Source organism: Tympanuchus pallidicinctus, unplaced genomic scaffold, assembly GCF_026119805.1.
Source record: "Tympanuchus pallidicinctus isolate F22 unplaced genomic scaffold, pur_lepc_1.0 scaffold26, whole genome shotgun sequence".
Taxonomy (NCBI): Eukaryota; Metazoa; Chordata; class Aves; order Galliformes; family Phasianidae; genus Tympanuchus; species Tympanuchus pallidicinctus.
Window position 1 is genome coordinate 3,547,669 of NW_026294743.1, and position 21,763 is coordinate 3,569,431.

The window sequence follows — 21,763 nt, forward strand, 5'->3', positions numbered from 1 at the left end:
TTTAAACTGTGGCATTACTCTGTTATGAAGTTACCAAATTTAATATTTTACTTATAATAGGCAAACTAGAGTGTAGAAAGCCTTCCAAGAGCTCATGAAACACATACACAATAGGTACACAAAAATCATACCACACATTTTTAAGGTAGGCTACTTTTACTGGAGAGCATGAAAAGCAAAACCGACCTTTACAAAAGCCTGATTTCATATAGAGTAAAAACATCTGCTCCTGCTTTTAATTTTGCTGTTTTAAAATTAACCGTTAACTCATTTGGAGACAGAAAACATTCCCACTCCAACACAAATTAACAGCTTTTAAGTGCGCCCTTCCCACAATTTGGTAAAAAAAAAAAAAGAAAAAAAAACCAAACAAACCAGATTAACCTTAAAACTGGAATTAAGTCGGAGAAAAACCTGAAAGGAAATAAAAAACCCTCTTAGAGTGAAAGCTACCAAATGTAAAGGTGGACTGAGCTTCAAGAAAACTTCACTCAAGCAAGCTAAATGAGAATATTCTTCACGTTGGTCTCATAACACTTCCCATCTCACAGCTGAACCCACCAGTACAACTGAGATAGCTGACATACAACAGTCAAAACAGAGCATGGAAGCCATTTAATGAAACTGAAGGTGAACTGCTTTCTCGAACAGCAACATATGAACCAATAGCAGAGCAAGTAACAATTTTAGTGACAATATAAAAATAGTTTGCAAGCTAGGATACCTTACTGTGGACTAAAATCCATTTACTCAGCACTATAGGAACCAAGTTAAACTTAGTTTATGCTTTTAAAAGGCATTTTCAGAAAAAAAAATATTGTACAGTTTAACTACCACCTGCCAGGTTCGCATGCTTTTTAAAGATGCACTTTGTCACTAAGTAGAATATAAAAAACACAGCAAAACAGTGCAGAATTTTCTAAAAAATATTTTAAATAAATTTACACTTCAGTATAAGATTATTCAAGTTCAGAATCAATCACCACATTTAGTGTAACTCATTTACTTTTGTTATCCTCATTGCACATCAAAAACAGTTTCTAATTCTGTCGAGACTAGAAGAGTGGTTTCCTTGACTTACGCTGGCCCAATAAGCCAGTAGACGTCGCTCCACAGATGTCAATTTGGTCTTCTGCAGACAATTAAAGCCTGAATTCATCAATTACTTCTCACTAAAAAAATTAAAAACGAAAACAAACCAGAAGGCAAAATTTTGAAGGACTTTTACAAGCACAGACCCTCAGCAAGGATCCATATAGGTAGCCTTCCTATGATTTCGTAAGTGTAGTTCAAAATTTATGACTGACCTCTTTAACCAGTGCAGCCATAAAAATCATAATTCTCTACGTATATTCCTCTGATTCAAAAATAATGGACAAACTTAGTCCTTTTTTAAGCTTTTACTTCTGGAAACCAAATAGCTTTCTAGAAACACTTGATTCCTAACACTGACAAGAAAAATTGACCACAACCATTTTCTTCCTTTTCCGCAGTCTCAGAAAGCTTGATTTAAGTTACAGTACTGCAAGGCACATACAGAATCTCTTCCTTTCAAATACATAGCATATATATTCCCTGAAATAATTTTAAAACTCTCAAAACAATAAAAAATGCTACAAAGTTAGTAACTTCTATTTAAAAACATTGTTCCCACAGAACATGCACTTTTGTGGAAAATAGCTTTGCAAATATTTATATTTTTCTTCTTTACACTCATACTGTAAATATATTGAATATTTTTAGAAGCACTGTATCAATTCACATTAATTTATTGCCTTCATTGTATGATTGCATCATCTCTAGAAACTATGAAGTTATCAGACTTGTAAATAAGGTGGAATGGGATGCATGTAGTTTAACCCATCTGAAAGGACTTGCACATACAACAACGCCACCAGAGTCAAAATCAACTTGCTTCATTGAGTGGATAAAGTCTATGGAAAATGATGTAAATGCATTTGTTTAAACGCAGAGGTGTTAGAACCTACTTAAAAATCTCAATTTCCTGTCTTTTGGGAAAGCATATCTTACTATAAAAGCAATTGAATTTTTAAGAGGTAGTTTTTTTTTTCCATTATGCGCTTATTTATTTCAAATAAAAGGTACGCAAGAACTGCTTTTGCTCAACATTTGCTTTTAAACAAGGATGAAGTCTCAAAACTTCGTACAGTAAGTTCAACATTTAACTGTCCTCAGCGGTACCGCGCTGCTTTAGAACCAGTGTATTCCAGGTCATCTGCCTAGTCAAAACACTAATCTACCAACAGTACTGAATCCACCCCCTCCTCCTCCACCTGCTGGTCCGCAACTTCCCGGGGGATCATTGTCATCAAATCCATTGGGGCGGAAAGAGCACGAGGCTGAGGCAGCTTGAAGTGCTTGTGTTCGAGCACTAAGCTCTTGCTCCTGAAATCAAAGAATATTGATTTAATTTTAAACCCAAGTTTTAATTCCACTGCATAAACTAAATACTAGAGTAGCACACAAGAAAAAACACCAAAAAGATAAACAAGTATTTAGTTTACATTCAGTGTGGACTTACTTTCGAGTTACTGTGATGCTAACCCTCTATTAACATCAGTGTGCAGTATTCTCTAAAGCTCTAAAGACAATATCAGGTTCTGGAAAACTCAAGGAGGTACCTCTACAAGCAGTAGAGATAAGAAAAGAGACTCTTGACACCTTTATTAATCAGGTGACAGGCTTGTAAGAAACCAAAAAAACTGAATGAGTAAAGGTTCTTCTCTCAGGGATATTATACACTAGTTTTTCACTCCAACTACTTTCACATACCTTGCAATACTCTGTCTTTAGTATCCCTTCCTGAAACTGGCTAAGAGCTTCAAAAGTTAAGCGGGGCAAAAAAGAGGTAGGGTTCTGAAAAACTGACATGACAGCATAAGCTTAATTGAGGACACAATAAAAGTATTTAGGTGCTAAGAATCAGACTGACAGAACTTCATGTGGCAACTGGCCATTACACACTACCCCATAAGGCAACAGGAGGAAATATTAACAGGGTTTTCATAATGACATTGGTCACCTTGAGTTTCTACCTCTCTCCTCTACCGTCCGATGGAAGCAAGGAACAACACCAAGAACCTCAAAGACTTGTTATACTACTGTGAAAGCACTAGGCTTAAATTTCTCAATGTACTTTCACGGGTGCTAAAGATACTTAAGCATTGAGTTGGAAATTTTACTATGATTTTTACTGCATTCATACCAATGGAAGAAGTCAGCTCTGAAAAACTTCACGTGATTTGGAACTGAAGCTGAAGAAGCCATGCTACCTTATGCTATCTCATGCAGCTGAGAGAAGTATCATTAAAAAAATAACAGGACAGATACTTCAACTACTCAGAAATCAGCAACAAAGCTACAATTGAAGCTCTCTGTTTTGTCAAATAATTGCAGCTATTCTAAAGGAATTTCACACTGAGGTTTCACTCTTACTTGTCATTTTGAACTTAACTACTTTTAATTTGAATAGGCCTTAAGCTCATACAGGAGCATCTTAATGAATCAGAAGCCAAACAAGAGAACTGTCCAACTGTTAAACAGCCTAAACAATGTAGCAGTGGTCAAAACAAGCTACATTTTACTGTGGAATACTGCATTTCACTTTTTTTTTTTTTAAAACAACCTGAGGAGGTGACAACAAGGTAGAGCTCTACAAGTAGTCTTCACTTTAAGTGTCACTTTATGGCGACAGCATTTGTATAATTACAGTTGTACAAATTCAGTGTCTCTTCAAGTGAAAATATGCTTGTAAAAACACTAAGAATTTTTTTTACCTATTATATACTTCTACCTATTTTATTTATTTGTTAGAGGCAATGAAAATCAGCAGCTTGAACAGTTTTTCCTGCACCGAATTACAAGTACTAAAAGGACCAGCACAAACACCTTCACTAAAAATTGTTTCAACTACAATGCACTAGACATTTTAACTCATGCTTCCTATCTAATGGTGAAAGCCCATTAACCTACTAAGACCAGAATCAACACAGAAGCCAGACATGTCACTTTTATAATATACTGGAATGCTTAAAAGCTACCGTTTCACCCCCTTATAAATTGTTTCTTGGAAGTTTTAAAAAGACCATTCTTCACATATTACCTTAATCTTACCTGCAAGTATAGTTTGTTATCTTTTGTAATTGCATCCATGAGGTCTTTTTGTAGGGGAGGGTCTCCATTCACCCAGAGTCCATTTGCTGAATTTGCATTGCAGCCACAGGTACTACTCTGCTTTTTGTAAAACAGAACATAAGCAGTGTCCTTAGGAAACCTACTGGTAATTTTCTGGACTGACTGAAATGAGGTAAATGTCACTCTGCTGTCATTGAATAAAAACCATTCTTTTGGCATCTCAGTGTCCAGCTCACTTTCTATAACAGCACAGGGACTCTCCTCTGCTAACAACTTATTCTGAGGAGAAATTAAAGAAAAAGCTTGGGACTGGTGACACTGTCCTGAAGAACCTGAACCAGTAACATTTCTAGCATATGAATAGTAATGTCCACTTTCAGAGGATACACCAGAGTGCACCACCACAGAACTTAGCACGTAGGGCACCAGCTGTGGGCAGGACACTTCATCAGCACCTGAGGGCTTCAGTTTTTTAGCAAGATTTTCCCCAATATCAGAAACCTCAACATCAACAGACCAACTTCCTGAAGCCACAGCTAGAGGGGATGTTGCTCTTCTGACTGGCACTTCCAAAAGAAGTGGCAGAGAAACGCTGTCCAAGATTTTACGTCTTATATGACACTTTGGATCATACGAAAATCTCAGAAGAGTGAGAATGAGGTATTCAGGTTCCTCAATGATTTGCATAGTTTTCTCAGCATTTTGTAGAGAGGCACACTTCTCACAATAATACTTATTGTCTCCACTAAGGATCTCAGGTGCCAGAAAATAATTCAGTAAGTCCGTTACTGATGGGGTGCTTTTCCCTACCAGTGCAGAAGAAACATCCCTACTATCTTGATCCTTGTTCAATTCAGATTTTGTCTCCGAGTTTGGCTCAGCAGAAAAATCCTTTAGGATTCCTTCATTTGTAAGTGCGTTGCTTCCACCATTTACTTCCAAGCTACTGAGAGGTATTTCTCCAGCCGAAGTTGCTGAAATAGTAGTTTGCACCACAGAGTCATCTTTTATTTCAGAATGTTCCACACATTTCACACTAGCGCTTTCCAAGGACATCGGAGGACAGAAAGCTAAAGAGAGATCTGTAAAAGCTTCCTCCTTTTGAGATGTGCTTTTGCAGTTCAAACAGCAGATAGTAGTCTTCAGTTTTCCTCCAAACATTCTCTCTATGAGAGTTCTTTCTTCACTCCCCTTACAAAGTGCTTCGGCAAATACCTGTGCTTTAGGGACAGTTTCTTGTGCCTGGGACTCTTCATTCTTCCTACTTTCAGCAGACTTTGCTGAAGACAATGCTTTCAAAGTTCTCTCTTCTTCATGCAACCTGAAGACAAAAAGAGATCTGAGTAACTACTCCATTTTCTCCAAAAATACTGCTGCACCACTCAAGATTTTTTGTCCAGTTACACTTAAAAGTTGTTAAGCAGATAGAAACATCTTAAATTAAAAAAAAAATTTTATTGCTTATATAATCAACCAACATAGTTCAGTACTATCCAATAGTATTAAGTCACAGCATAAAGGCATTTCATGCAAAACTCATTACATCTAACACAATAAATATGCTCTGTGAACCAGCAGTTATTCAGACGTCTAACAATCAATGTTTATTAACCGTTACTTTAAGAAATCAGTTCCCCACTTGCCTGGCTCCTCACGTCAAATTTCCTAAGAGAAGAAATAGCTGTTTAAGTAGCACTGTATTATTTCAGAGGAGAACAAAAGGTCTGGATCGTGCAGCCAAGAAAGTTAGAAACTATAGCAAAAGAAATCCAAGACAGGGAAAAAAGGACACTTGCACAACTGAGATAAATTCAGTCTCCGTAGAAATACTCAGCAAGTCAAAATTAACAAGTAACTAATATATTCTGTGGGGTTTCTTCCTTTCACCTGTCATTAATTCACTTAATAAACTATTAACACACATACATACCTTCCTGACTTATCTAACCCACATGAATTATAGCTGCATAGGCTATATAAAATAAACATAAAACTTCAGACAAATGACCAAACAGCTTTCAGCAACCACAGAAGCTTCATGATAGGACCACAGCTAACGTAATTAATACCCAAGTTTAGGTTTTTAAGAACAAAAACCACCACCAATCTAACCTGCTTTCAATGACTTGGAGAGAAGGCTGTATTCGGACTTAACCATGGATTAAACACACTAAGGTTTCACAGATGATACATCTACCATAGAACAGCAGACAGTCAGGCAACAAACCCAGAACTGCCACCATTCACTCACACAAAGGAGCTCTTGAATGACTGCACATAATGACAAGTTCACCATTACACAACAAGGTTTCTACCCATTAATGACATGACTATACCTGTTGAGCAGGAACCGGAGATATTCTGAGCAATCCTGTTGTGATTGAGGGGTGAACCACGGCGGTCTGGACGCCTCAAGGAAAATTCTAGGAGCATACGCCTCCCTCTGTTAGCATATGGGAGAAACAGAAGAGTTATGTACAAATTACTTCATGGTTACTTGCATACTGACAGCTGGACTCTGGCTAACATTATTCTAAAGGAATTGTAGCACGGTCTGCATACAGACCATTTCTGTATCACAATCATGAGGATCAAGATGAGTATTGGTCATTAATATCACAACAAACTCCTCTAGTATCAAAAAATAAAAGTGAATCCTCTAAGCAAACAGTAAGCGTGTATCAAGCATAAGCCAGATACTATGCCTAAAAACAAGTTATTCTTCTTGCTGGCAAACTTAAAAAGAAGAAAGCATTTATTTCTTTGTAAGAATACCAGTAACTCGTTAATACCACACTCATATTTAAGGAGACCTATCCTCATTTTCACAGGGACTTGCTTTCATCTAACACTAGTAAAATATTTTGTTTGAGAATGAACTTTCATAAATGAACTAACTTGAAACATGATGAAATTTCAAGAAATCACTTTAGAAGGTGACAATTTATTCCATTAAGTTGCATAAAATCAACTGGTTTATCACATCAGGTCTTGTTGGGATTTTTTTATTTTGCCTTCTGAAAGAAAACCTTCAACAGCCCACAGCATCCCACTTATGAAACAGATTTCTCTAATTCTATCAAGACCTGAACATTTATAGGCAGACTCAGTCCCTACAAATCTACATTTTTAATATGTTCAAGAGTATGCTTATGGCATCACGTTTGTTCTTAAATTCTAGCACACAAACCTAAGCTTAAGAAAGAGCAGATGAAAAATTCACCTACCTGGGTATGGGCCAAAAACGCAAAAAGATGCTGTAATTTTCTCATCAATGAATTACAACCATTTAGATTCAGAGATAAAACATGTCTTCTGAAACTGAAAGAAGAGGTAGACAGTTGCCCTGGTAGATTTATAGCAGTAACGCAGTCAACATTCCAGCTCAAATTACTTCAGTTTGAAAGAAGGCAAAACGTGTAACACCTTCCCTCAATTCCTGGACTCTGCTCTATGGCAGAAATGCAAAACTATCGTACAGTAAGAACTTATCGCTAGGAAGTTCCTATTAATATTCAAATGTTTAGAAATGAACTTTTTTTCCAATAGCTTCTAGAGAATAACAAAAAGATAATCATGAAATTTTCACAATATTAAAGGGAACAAATTAAAAAATGACTTAACTAGAATCTGGAAGTCAGACACATTACTCTCATTTTAGATACTGAAGAAATAGCTGTTATCTGACTCAGTCTCTCCTAAGTTCAACGCACTTATCTTTTTGACAATGGACAGAAAGGGTCACGATTTTTAACTGCTAAAACTGCAGTTGCACAGAGTTGGATCTTAACAAAGCAGTCAGTAATTACCACGCAGAGAAACTCACTCAGCCCTAGGTAGCTGAGTAACCCAGGGCATGTTTATATTCTGTGTAAAGCAATTCCATCGCAACAGCTAACTAGCCATGGTTGACAACAATAGCGCTATCGTTAAGCAGCTCTAGGGGAAAGAGCTGGTAAAAAGGACTTACTCAGTAGCCATGTAAAGTGCCTGAATAATGCTGTTCATGTAGCAGGTATTCCCTAAGTTAATCAGGCCCGTCTTCCCAGTTTCAGATTTTCCAGGAAGTCTAGATAAACAAGACGGCAAAGAATTGGATTGAGAAGTCCAGGCACTCTGACTGAGAATCAGCTTCATTTTCTCTTCGCTGGGCTTGGGCATATCCTACAAGAGAAACATGAACAAAACAGGCTTTTATACTTGCTTTTATACTAATTAATGACACCCAGCAGTCTTCTGTATCTTCCCTTGCCCCCCTTCTATCCTCAAGGTTCTCGCTAGCCCAGGAGACATACGTTACAATCGCCTTTTGAGAATACTTAGAGCACAAATACCTTTAGCCAGTACTATGCCACGTACTATGGCAAAAATAAGCAACCAAGAAACCCAAAACACTCCAAGGCTTGTTTTTTTTTTTTGTCACCTCCCAAATGACACAAATTAGGGGGTGGGCAGATACCTCTGATCAGCTTACACAGGCAATCCCTTTTGCCCCCAGAACAACTCCTCAAATTCTATGCATTTGAAGAACACCTAAATACCCTTATTCTGCTGGAGACAGAATCCTACTCTGTCAAATCAAAGTGTAAGAATGAAAAGAAAAAAAAAAGTAAAAACATTAAGTACACAAGAGGCTTCTTCAACATTCAAGATGTTAAAATCAGGCAATAATAACCAACATCTTGTTTCCTGCATTTTGTTTGTTTTGTTTTGTTTTAAATGTCTGTTAAAAAAATGTGCATTATATAACGAAATTTGAGAGCTACTCTAGAAGCAATGTCTCCCATTTTATTATGTGGCCCAAGACAGGGAAAGCAGATTACATAATTTAGCTGATTACAGACATTTCTGAAAGGCAGTTATAATTGCCTTTTGGACGCTCAGGACAAATTTTATTTTGCTTTGCTTTTGAATATTTCAAGCAGTTAGAATTACTATTAAATTATGCACTTAATTCTTTCCTCAAAGAAGATACTCCACAGAGACTAGATCACTAGATTTGAGATAACAAAACAGCAACATCTCATGTCTGTATCCTTAACATACCTTAAAAACTTCCAGAATAGGTTCATAGAGCTCTGGAAAACCTGAATAATGATACATCATACAATGTATCAACTCAGCCAACTGCATCAAGAACGCTGTACTCGAAGGCAAGCCATCACTTTTGAAGGAGTGAACCAAGCCGACCACATGTGGGACAATCTAAATGGGAAAGGAACAAAAGAAAAGTGTTAAAAAGCAATTCTATTCACTGATTTCGTTCTACAAACAGTACTGTTCTGCACACTGAAATAGTAGGAAATATTTTGCTCTCACGTAAAAAGTGACTGAGAAACCTGAAAAGCATATGCATGATTCTCTTAAAAAAGCATGGTTTAGTATTCCATGCTCTCCTCAGCTCATATATCAAGTTCTGGAACTTCATGAACACAGAAAACACACATTCAGTTTTTCCCTCCAGCATGCATCCATCGTACTCATCTTATTAACCCATCTTAGAACTGCTGACCTGTTGGAGCGTGTCCAGAAGAGAGCTACAAAGATGGGTGCAGGGGATGGAACACCTCCCCTATGAAGACTGGCTTAGAGAGCGGGGGCTGCTCAGACTGGAGGAGACAAGGCTCCAGGGAGACCTAACAGTGGCCTCTCTATCTAACATAGGACTATAAGAAAGAAGAGGACAGAGCCTCTCCAAGGGAAATGGTTTCAAACTACAAGGAAATTTAGATTGCATGTAAGAAAGCACTTTTTTTTGCTTTTTTTTTTTTTTTAAACAATAGGGATGGTAAGGCATTGTAACAGGTTGCCCACAGATGTGGCGCAAGACCAGTCCTGGAATACATTCAAGGTCAGGCTGGTCAGGATTCTGGACAACCTCACTTAGCTCTAAGTGTTCCTGTACACTGAGGGGCAGTTGGACTAGACGACCTTTAAGTGTCCCTTCCAGCTCCAACCACGATATGATTCTGTGATTAACGACACAACAGCAACCATTTCACTTCTGTGCTGCCACTAACAGCTGTATATCCTGCTCTCATTTCACAGATACAGTGAAAAAAATAACCCTCTCGATTTTTCTTTAACTGACTGTAATACTTGCCATCTCAAGCAAAAGAAAACATGTGTTCTATTGTAATTTAGAAATCGGTTTGTAGCTCCACCTAGCGTCACAGCCACGACAGCAGTACCTACAAAGCTTACAAAGCCTGCCATCAGTGCAACCTATTAGCAAATGAACTCAAATACACTGCTGCTGAAAATGGCATATAAAACAAAGATTTATTCCACTTCTCTCATCTTCAATGCAGTTCTACCTCCATTTTTAAATACGACTTTTAACTTCTTTTTCACTTGAGTCTTAAGAAAACCCCAAGTAGAAAGTTATCTCACTGCAAACCCAAGAAGAGTAGCAGCTTCTCTCAGTGAACTGAACTATTCTAGACATCTTTCGACTTTCATTGGATTCACTGCAGAAGAAATGGATAGAACTATTTCTCATCACAAAGAGCTTACAAACTGTTTGGCAGTAAAGACAGGAAATAAATAAAAAACTGTCTAAAATAACGATATCCTTACAAGTATATTAATTACAAGAACTAATCTGATGTTTTGGCATCAGAACGAAGAGCCAAGGACAAAATATTCATTACTTTTGCAAATACCATTTGTTCTGTAAGTATGAATAGTATGTTTTTATCTTAAAAGCAGACCCTAGTCACTGTAAAAAAAAAAGATTCCTACTATTTTAAAATGACAACATTAAAACTAACTGTTGAACGACCTACAGAATGAGAAGCTCCAATTCCAAACTTATTACTTGACAGAAGTCTATACAGAAATGAGAGGCTGTCTTCCAAGAACGCCATTTGCAAACACTAGATGTACAATACAGTAGTTTTGCACTAAGCACATAGGAAGAGTAGAAGACAGAAGTCCCCATCTGTCAAACTAACAATCAAAATCTTGCTTACAGCAAGCTGTGTAATAGTCAAAGTTCAACTCTGAATATATGCAAAATTATCATTTTTTGCTGAGGTTGAATCCAAGTTTCATACTTCAGAATAATCTGTGATTAAGATACACATTGTGAGCACAAAACATTTTTCTTCTGTTAATAAAAGTCATTCGTGTAATGATCAAGCATTAGGAGGGGAAATATTAACTTAGATATGCAAAAAAACCCACATTCCTAGAACAAGCCTTCTGTCCACCTCATATTTTACACTTCTCAGAAGAACAGAGAAGTTCACAAAAAGAACAAGATGTTTACATATTGAGCATGTTCAAAGCAACTTGCTTATTTCATTTGTTTTGCATCCTAGGTCAGGATTAGGGCAGGGGAGGGAACAGAGAGAAGCATAAGACTGGTCATTAAAATAATACCAAAACAGGCTTAAGACAATTACTCTAACTCATGCAACACATTTGAGATTGCTTCAAGCATAGGAGCCTTGTAGACAACTTAAAAAAAAAAAAACAACACGTGCATGCCAGGATGTTGTTATGATTGAGTCTTAGAGAGCCATCTCTCACTTAAAAACAATTTCAGGGTAGGCACTGACATTGAGGAAGGTGAATGTGTTACACATCTTGCTGAACTCAGAGCTTAAATCAAAGTCCCTAAATTCTATTTCTTTTCACATAGAATTGAAAAATCCCATGTGAAATACACTCGATAGAATTGAACCATTTCTTGAGGAACTTACCAAATGAAAAGCTTCCGGAGAATGCTGGAAGCTAAGTAACATATGAGAAAGAACAGCAAGGGCACCAGGTCTTACTAAAGGAAACCAAAGTCGATTAAAGACCTGAAAAAAACCAAAACCAAAACACTTAATAAATCTAGAAAGACATTAACCGAATTGTAAACAGATTTCCCAACTGACAACCACTTGAAACAAAGAAGCATCATGTGTAACTGAAAGCTATTTTATATCATCTATTCAGGACAACAAGACCAAAGACTTGAATGCAAAAAAAAAAAAAAAAAAAAAAAAAAAAAAAAAAAAAAAAAAAAAGCCTGCAGTTGCACAGCTGTTAAAAAACCCTTTTCCTCTCCTTCACTTTTATTCTTTTCCAACATACCAGTTCTATCTTCATCAGAGTGACATCAATAAGAATAGTAAATTTCTGGACTGCAGCTAGTCCTTTCAGCAGTGCAATCACCCATGTTTCCACATGCTGAGCCAGAGGCCAAGACAACCAGTCAATCATTCTGAAAGATAAGGAAAAACTGTTAATGAAACAAAACAGAAGTATATGTCATTCACTTCAACCTCAACAAAAAGGTTCTGTACACACGGAGATACACAAGAAGTAATAATTAAAAATACACAAGCAAAAAACATGAAGTACTGTGCAGACTTTGCATTCAAGATGAAGCCAGCTTCTACAGACCTTATGACAAGATTCAATTTACGGCAAAAAGCTTAGAACTAAAAATGAAGAAGTGTCATTAATTGGAAAAATTTCCTCCTACAGAATTTACCACAGACGAGACCAAAACTGACTAGTTTGAAAAGACACCACTATGCTACAGCATTTTATGCTTTTTTTCCTACCACAGTGTGGTGATGCTGTGAAGCATGTTATGCAGCAAGGCTGGGGCACCTCCATCTCCGCAGAAAGCTCTTAACTCAGTTGGGCAATACCTTGAGCAATGAAGCCCAACTTCAGTGCTTAGCCCCACTTGGAGCAGGACTGCTCTGGACAGTATCCCAAGGATGCTTTCACCCTACACAATGCTACGCCTCTGTTCTATAATTCTACAGAAGGGGGAATTTAAAAGTAGATTTATTGCCTTCTGAAAAAAATCCTCAAAAATTAATTTGTTACAAGCCTAAGTTCTAAAACAGCTGAACAGATTACAAGTAACCAGCCTAACAGTTGGTATGAGTATGAACATGCTCAGTTAGCAGGCTTCTACCCTACTTCATAGAATGGGAAAAGTACTAAAAAAGCATGGATGCTATACGAATGCATCTTGCCACACACCAAACATGCAGAGGTTTTCCATGTAGTCATATAGACATTCTGCCATCACCAGCCAAGAAGAACCCAGAGAATCTAACTGCTTTAGCAGTCAGCTGTTCCATGTACACGCAACTGTAGGAGAAAGCTACTATCACACAACTTCATAATGTCAATCAAACACCAGGTAATCTATCAGTACTAAGTGGTGAGGGAACACAAGCTGCTCTTCTTTTCTGAAGGACAAAGCAGTAAAGAACTCAAACACATAATCACTTATGTGAAAACCAATATCAAATCACATTAGACCTTCCATTCTCTAGCATTTAGGTTAAACCACTTAATCATTTGTAACCAGGAAAGACAAATTTCAGAGTGAAACATGACATAAAAGCTCTGGAAGAGAATTCATCTGTACAAGCCATCTGAAAATCATCAGCTGCACATGCCACAAGGCTTGTGACATTCAATCTGGAAAAAAACCACCATAGACAAGTCCTACATTCTTCTTGGCGAATGAAGGGTTCCAATCAGTATGAAAAAGAAAGTTTCAGAGCCCAGCTTCAAAGCTAAAGAAGTGAGTTTAGCAAGACCAGACATGAATGATGGGCGTGCTATTACATCATAAAGATAAAGCAAAAGAAAAAAATGCTAGAACTTACATGTAGTTGATAATTTGGAACTGGAAAGTGTACAGTACATATATATTCTAAATTTTGTCTTGCAATTAGAATCCCCTCACATACATGACATTTAAATGCTTCTATAAAAGAATCATTAGGACTGCCTTTTTAAGGATTAAGAACAGATCTGTTCTGATTTCTCCAGGGTTATCACAAAGACTGGAAAAAGCAAGCCAGCATCATAATCTTTACTCTGAATTCATGCAATGGTGCCTTTTCTTCACAATGTTAACCTCAGGTGTTTCCTATGAGTAGTCTTTCCATAAACTTTCTAAAGTGGGGAATTCAACGTCAGCCAAAACTCCTTTCCCCTGCAAAAAATTTACAGATGAGATCCCTAAGCCTCAAAGTCCCACAGTCTTCAGCATTCATCCTACCACCCTACCTTCAATTTGTAAACTTAATATCTTTCAGTAGTGACACAACATCCTTCATGGTTAAAAACAAAGGAAAATATTTAGTTTTCCTAATTAACTTATTAGAGTTTTTTTTTTTCCCCCCTCAGAAAAGCTCCACATAATTACCTCTGTTCTGAAATACTACCATTCTTATAACACATGCAACTTGAACAACGCTAATGTAAAAACTCCAAATGAAAACCACTGCTTTGGGTGGAAGCTGGGGCTTCCTGTGTTCCATCCCCAAACTGGTCATATGACGACATCTTGTGTCATCTCTATTCAGTATAATTACTACTTAACTAATAGTTAAGTATGTTACTGATAGAACAACAACTACTATTTCAGTATGATGAACACTGTAAAGAAGTCTCATTCTCCACACAACTGATATACGTAGATCTCCCATCCTGAAAAATTATTTCTGCTCTTAAAAGCAGAGTTGATGTTCTTACAAAACTAAACTAAAAAGTCAAAATAAAAAATAGAACTAAATTTTTGACATGCTTTGATCTGTCTTCAGCATAAAATCTGAGATCTGGTCGATGACATCAGACACTGCAGTTATCAGATGCCCTCTGCATTGTACTTACTCAGTTCCTACTGAATTTTTATACAGAGACAGATAAGGAACACGATGATAGTGTATAATGACAGGATTTTTTTGTTTGTTTGTCTAGAAAAATAGCCCAAAGGCCTTGAGAGGACCTTCTTCCTCATATCACTCTATAATGGCCTGTTATCCAATGCGCTTAAGAAAGACAGTATCTGTGACCTTTGGACAGAGTAAGATATTCATTCCTCTCAGCATCCTAAAGCAGCAACTTCTGTGAAAATATCTTCAGTGCTATCGGATAGACTCCAGCAACTTAGGTGCAGATAAATCCTGTTAAAAACCAGCCGAACAACAAGAACCCTCAGACTACTACTAGGCATGCCACCTCCCAAAACTCTATGTTCACATTCAGTCAGGCTCTCCAGCATTCATGATAGCTGTCCTTAGGAATTGAGTAACCAGGTCTCTAAACTGCAGTAACCAAAGTTCTGTTGAGTTTTATCACAAGCCTTGATGTGCTTGGAGTTCTGCACCTTTTGGAAATGAGGTAAGCCTGATGACAACAGTCATTCACTGCTCCAAACACTCCAGCAGCGTTATTACCTCCTCTATGAGCGCACACTGTGACACAGTGGGATCAAGCATCCCCTCAGCACACTTGCAGATGACATCAAGCTGTGCGGTGCAGCCAACATGCCTGAGAGATGGGAGGCCATTTGGGGACACCTACACAGACACGAGCAGTGGGCCCAGGAGAACCTTATGAGGCTCAACAAATTCAAGTGCAAGGTCTTGCATATGAGTCACAACAACCTGGGTTGTCATGAAACCATCTAAAAATGAAAACAGGACATTCCTAGAAAGTCAGTGCCCTGAACTAAAAACACATTCTTAAAAATCAACCATTTCTTACACATATCCAGTAAGTAAGAGCACATGGCCCTTTCAAAAACAAGACGAAAAACTCCTCCATGCAGCTGGTATTATGAGGCAGCACTTAGAGCTGTTGTTCTAGTGCTACAGTTATACAGCCCCGATGTGTTTAAGCTTGTAATACAACATGAATATTAAAATTAAACTAACATGAAGATTAATCACCAGCACGCTAACAGCAAGCAATTTGTATGCAAAGAATCCTCTGAATTTCCCAGCTCTGAATATTAGCCTGCCAACCATCTTCATTGAAGAGTACTCAATCAACTGGACTCTTTACAGGTTCCTAAACAACGGTATTATGTTTCCAAAACAAATGTCTTCCCAATTTAAACACAGTGTTTTCAGAAATATCCTCAGTATTTCACTAAGATACATATGAAGTATATGAAGGTAAATGAAAAACATAATACTTAGAAAATATTAAAAGCTTTTTTGGACATGACAAATTTCTAAATGCCTCCTCCTGTTAAAATTCTTCACACATTTTCTACCTGTGTTCAACAGAAACTTCTTCCAAAGCCAGGAGGAAAAAATAACACTAAAGAACTTCAATAACGGCTTACTTATCCTTTGTCATCTTTCTACATCAGCACTATTTACATTTCTGAAGACACCAGCCCAGATCACTCTCTGAATTAGTGTTAATAGCACTATAATCCTGATGTTTATGTTTATATTAGGGACAGGAATATAATAAGCAATTGTCTTCACATCATTCCTATTTTTCCACAAATTCAATAACATGCAACGGACCACTGAAGGTTTGAAAGACAATGGAAAGAGGTGCTGTCCCCCACAAAACCTACTAAGAAGTCATGAAGATACAAAAGCTCTGCATTTCCTACTTTAAACTGTCTCAAGAGCAAACATCATCTGGAAGCAACACAGCCTCCCTCTAGTTTCTGTTTAAATCTCTTCTCTCTCCTGTCTCGGCAAAGCACGAGAAAGAAGCCACAAGAGCAACAAGGGCTGTAACTTTAAACTGAAACCTTGCTGGTAACGCCCACAGCATCAGAAATATACCTTAGTTTAACAAATCAAAGAGCATAACTTCATGTGACATTATAAAAGGGTCTCCCTCTTTTTTGTTTGTTTCAATTTAATTATTTTAAACTTAAGTGACAAGTAGCTTCAAAAAAAAGGCAAGATTGAGACTTCTCTCCCTTCCCCAGTGAAATACAGTACCTGCACAGCGCTTGAGTCATACTGGCATCTTTCACATTTGGATCTGTAGTAAGGCTCATGATGAGTACTGTAATCATCTGCAAAGGTATATGCTGCACAAGACTTGCCAGTGCAACAGAGGGTTCAAATGCAGTATCTGTAAGAGTTGAACATGCCATGTTGTAAGAATCAAAAACAAGCTCCTACTGGAAAACTATGCTTTATTTCCCACCAGCTTTGTTGCAGCAATGAAGTTCTGAAGTGATGAACCTATCCCTACACAAACATTACAGAATCACAGACTAGCCAGGGTTGGAAGGGACCTCAAGGATCACGAATCTCCAACCCCCCTGCCACACGCAGGGCCACCAACCTCCCCACTTAATACCAGACCAGGCTGCCCAGGGCCCCATCCGACCTGGCCTTGAACACCTCCAGGGACGGGGCATCCACAACCTCTCTGGGCAGTCTGTTCCAGCACCTCACCACTCGCATAGTTAAGAACTTCCCCCGACATCCAACCTAAATCTTCCCTCCCTCAATTTAAAACCATTTCCCCTTGTACTGCTGTTATCTAACCTTACAAAAAGTCTGTAGGCTCCCTTTAGGTACTGAAGGGCTGCAATGAGGTCACCCCACATTCCACCATCCCACAAGAAAACAGATCAAGGTTTCAATGACTTAAGTACATGAATAACACTTTCTGGTTACCTAATATCCCCGAAAGAAGGTGAGAGTCTACTAACTTGTTGCTTTACTCCCCATGGAACTCTTAAGTGCACCTAAATGCCAGCACCACACAACCATTCACTGCACTGCCTGCTAAGACTGGAGACAGAACATGTGAAATACTGGCTATGCTCAACCTCAGTAACTGGTCAGTAACTGTACTGTGTTGCAAAGTTTCCTAGGGGCCTCAACTGTAGAAGAAATTACATTTGTTAATGCCATAGTACTTAGTAAATGTCTGAGGTCAGAAAGAACCAATGTAAAAATCTCATCTACATCCCTCAGGGAGCGTATCCTTCCTAAGCTTTATGTTCTTCTAGCTCTGGAGAATGAGCAGCCCGAAGGCCTGACGATATCCGTCATTAGGGAAGACCATTTCCCTCCGATACCGAACTCTAGCTTGATCTGTTAAGACATTCAAAACCGGTCTTCCAGCGCATCTTACACAGCATTACAGTACTTCACTCCTAAACTCACAGACAGCAAGCTCCCAAACCAATCGAGCGCCACGACCCCCTACCTTCTCACCGGGGACCTCCGCATCCTTGACCATCGGTCGGCATCCGAGCACAGGCGCGAGGATTCAGCGGCCCCGGGGCAGCCCCGCGGCGACACGGCTGCGGCCCTCCCGCTCCCTGAGCTCGAGCTCCCGGGGCCGGCGGCCGCCCCTTCCTCTTCCTCCTCCCCCTCCGACCCCGCCCCGCTCCCCGCGGCGGCGCTCACCGGCGGCGGCGATGACGGCGAAGAGCTCCTGCAGGGAGGGCAGCAGCGTGTCGGGCTCGGCCTTCCAGACGCTGCGCAGCAGCCCGCTGACCTGCGTCACCTGCGAGACGTAGAGGCGCAGCTCGGCCTCGCGGCTGCCCCGGCTCTGAAAGTGGGCGATGCTGCGCACCAGCTGCTGGCAGAAGGCGAGCGAGAGCTTCCTGCCGCGGGGCAGGCACTGCGGGAAGTCGCCCAGCAGCTGGCACAGGCGAGCGCAGAGCGGCGGCGCTGGCCGCTCACACACCATGCGAAGGGCCTCCACCTGCAGCAGCTCGAAGAGCTCCAGCACCGAGGGGCAGCTCATGATGAGGCGCAGCCCCGCCTGGATGTAGTCGAGGATGGCCGGGTCGCGGCAGCTCAGCTCGCCGTAGCCGCGCTGCAGGAGGCCGAGGACCAGTCCCCGGTCAAAGAAGGCCTCGAACTCGGCGCGATGGTAGCGCCCGTAGGCCTCCAGCACCTGGCGGCCCACCTGCCGCTGGAAGGCGTCGGGGCCCTGCAACACCAGCCGGGTGCCGAGCGCGAACATGGCGCGGCACTGCGCCTGGCTCAGCGGCGTCTCGGCCAGCTCCACCACCCGCCGCACGATGACGCGCTTCAGCGGCAGCGGGTGGGACGAGCTCACCAGTCCCTCCAGGATCTTGTCCATGGCGGCCGGGCGGCGGCGAACCGGCCCGGGCCTCGGCGGGGACCGCCGCCGTCGTCTTCGTCGTCACCGCCGCCTCTCCGCGGCCCTCCCGTCGCCCCGGCGCGCTATGCCGGCCTGAGGGCGGCGGCCCCGCGAACCGCTGCAGTACCGCCGCGACCCCAACGGCGACGGCTGAGCGTTCCTCGACGACCCGGAAGCAAAGAGACACAAACAGGAAGCGAAAAGCCGCGCAAGCGCCCGCCGGCAGCCTCCTTATCGCGGCACTGGCCAATGGCGGCGCGGGGCGGGGCCGCGGTGCCGCGATTTGCCTGTGCTGTAGGGGCTTCCCGCGGTTCCAAAGGTCTGTGGGCGGGATCTGTCCCAGTGTCTGTGAAGGTAAAGGTCGCGAGGCTGGAATAGAGCCGCAGCCCGCGGTCACGTAGGCTCCCCGTTGCTCGATGCGCGCAGCTCGCTGTTGGGCGCTTGGGCAATACTTGCAATTCAACGTCAACAAACTCTGGAGAACGAGCCGATCCGATCCTTGGTGTCATTTGCTGCATAACAGGTGCAGAATCGAAACCGGCCTTCGGGCTGTGAACTTCAGGGGGTACCATAAACCGGCACAAACAGCAGAGGTAGCTGTAAGGCACCGCAGCTTCAGCACCACAGCAGTCAGAAAAACACAGTGCGAAACCAACGTGCTGAAAATTAAATTCCCCACCTATATGTTCCAGTGTTCAGTTACAGTGCTCAGATAACCGTTCCCTTTCACCTCCGTGCTGCCGTGCTTTGCTTGCTGCACACACAGGTGAGATCGCTTCCAGAAGTCATTACGTTCCAGTGCAAGTTGTGTTGATCAAGATCTTTCTCTGAGGTAGTTACAAAGGTCAGAGACTATTACTACCAGTATCTTAATTACCTTTGTGTGTATTTCATCTTTTATCCTTGTGTGTATTGGAGTTAAATCATCCCCCCCCCCCCCCCCCCCCCCATAGGACTTTGTAGTTAATGCCTGTAAAAAGTTAATCTTGAACAAGTGGCTGGTTACAAGTTATATAGCTTATACACCTCTGGAGCACAATGCTTTGTCTGCATTAATTGTACCAGGATTTTTAATTTTTTTTCCTTAAGTTTGGTTATTCGATGTCATTTCCGTTCTCCCTTTGCAATTACTGATGGTATCTTCTGAAGCCAGGATGGGAGAAGAGGCTGCTCAGGAGTGCAGCCAAAACCCAGTGTGAGAGGGGAAGGGCTGAAATCAGGATGCTAGAAGCACAAGTTTGCAAAGAGACGGAGGGAGGACCACAGAGAGAATAGGAGAAAGTTTGGGGTTGTTAGTAGCTCTGAATTTCTCAGATACGTCAGAGTTTATGACAAAGAGAAACAAGACGGTCCTGCAGGACCATCTTCAAGACTGCCGATGAGGCTCTTGACACAACATCTGCCCATTCCTTATTCAACTCCTGTGAACAAGTCTAACGTGTTGAACTTGCTGATGGTGTATAGTGATAGTCACATTGCAGGTACAGTGAATTTAGTGTCCCTGAGAGGAAGGATCTGCATACACCTGCAGTAGGTTTAAGGCATCTGGTGCTGAGCTTGTGGCTGTGTGTCTGCAAGTCTGCTCAATCTAGTTTTAAATGGGCAGCGGGAGTACAACGGAGTTGGTGGACTGGCCTCCCTCTTCTGTTAGCATGCTGTTAGATTGGTTTTACTGTAACATGAAACTGCACCGTGAGTCAGGAATCTCTGAGTGCTAATAATGGCTCTGATACCAAGTCCACCTGTGGCAGCAGTCAGCTTGCTCAGCTGCAGGGTTGGTATCGGTGAAGTGTGCTTAGTAGTAACTAGGTTCTGGAGAGCACTCCAACGTTCAATTAGATAATGTTTACCAAGTATTAATTATTTTAATTTTCTAAGTGCTGATTAAAAATGCCTGAATGTTGAATCATCACGTTTTAATTGTGTACTGTCACTTGTCCCAAAGGTGACGTTCATGCAATAAACAACAGGGCAAGGTTTATTATCCAAAAATCAAGAAAGCTCAGCATGTGGCATCAGTATCTTACTGAAGGTAAAACTTGTTATCACGATGCAGTTATTTGTTGTTGAGGAGAGATGCTCTGATTTGGAAGAGCTGTCTTCTCTCCCATGGATACAATCAGCTATGATTCAGTTCTGCATATATATAATACATGCGTTCACCCTGTCAAGAAGCAACATCTGACTGGACATGTCTTTATTATTTATTTTGTGTTACGGTTTTACTGCTGTAATAGCCACTTGCAGAGATAGCAGTAGGAATTCAGAAGACCCCAATAGTAACCACCTTGAAAAAGAGCAGTACCTCTAGCTGCGGCCAAGTAACTGACTGCTAGCAGTCCCAATTGACAGCTGCATTCCTCCTGATATTTATCTCATTATATTCTCTAAAGAGAGTACCAATAGCAGTTGAATTTGTATTTGGATAATTGGAAAGTTAGCTGTGCACTGACCCCTCATTTGATTTTGTTCTTTGTGTGTATCTGTGTGAAATTCAGAATTTAGTGCCACAGAGGATGGAAGGGTGTAAAAGCATCTAGATTTTCATAGCAACTACCCAGGCACAATGTACACACAGACAAGTCCTGTTTCACGGTGCATCAGTTTTCAAATCTTTAACTGTATGGGAACTGTATCACGGCCTGCACCTCTGATTGACCACCTGAGGCGAGCACTGTGTCAGCCAGAGGAGCACAGCTGAAGGCAATTCGCCTGTGCTGCTGGAAGGGGTGGAGCCTGG

At 40.8% G+C, this 21,763-nt stretch overlaps 1 protein-coding gene across 2 annotated transcripts; it reads right to left on the reverse strand.

Annotated features, from left to right (window-relative positions):
• Positions 1-202: 202 nt before the first annotated feature.
• On the reverse strand, positions 203-19,171 carry USP38 (ubiquitin specific peptidase 38). 2 transcript variants are annotated; one of them, XM_052690036.1, is made up of 10 exons: positions 18,318-19,171; positions 16,887-17,022; positions 12,244-12,373; positions 11,865-11,966; positions 9,202-9,360; positions 8,126-8,319; positions 7,383-7,476; positions 6,492-6,598; positions 4,135-5,476; positions 203-2,406 (listed from the first exon to the last, which is right to left on the reverse strand). In XM_052690036.1, the coding sequence occupies exons 1-10, from the start codon at positions 19,000-19,002 to the stop codon at positions 2,245-2,247; spliced, it is 3,111 nt and encodes a 1,036-aa protein (XP_052545996.1). In that variant the 5' UTR covers positions 19,003-19,171; the 3' UTR covers positions 203-2,244. The 2 variants fall into 2 exon arrangements, with proteins under 2 accessions (XP_052545996.1, XP_052545997.1); XM_052690037.1 differs by lacking the exon at positions 18,318-19,171 and adding an exon at positions 18,115-18,237.
• Between the last annotated feature and the right edge of the window lie 2,592 nt (positions 19,172-21,763).

Bases quoted from the DNA above. Each gene is read 5' to 3' on its own strand.
- USP38 (XM_052690036.1), bottom strand. From the start codon at position 19,002: ATGGACAAGATCCTGGAGGGACTGGTGAGCTCGTCCCACCCGCTGCCG. The intron at 12,374-16,886 runs GTACTGTATTTC...CTTATCTTTCAG, and splicing joins ATGACTCAAGCGCTGTGCAG to AATGATTGACTGGTTGTCTT. The intron at 11,967-12,243 runs GTATGTTGGAAA...GGTTTTTTTCAG, and splicing joins CTCTGATGAAGATAGAACTG to GTCTTTAATCGACTTTGGTT.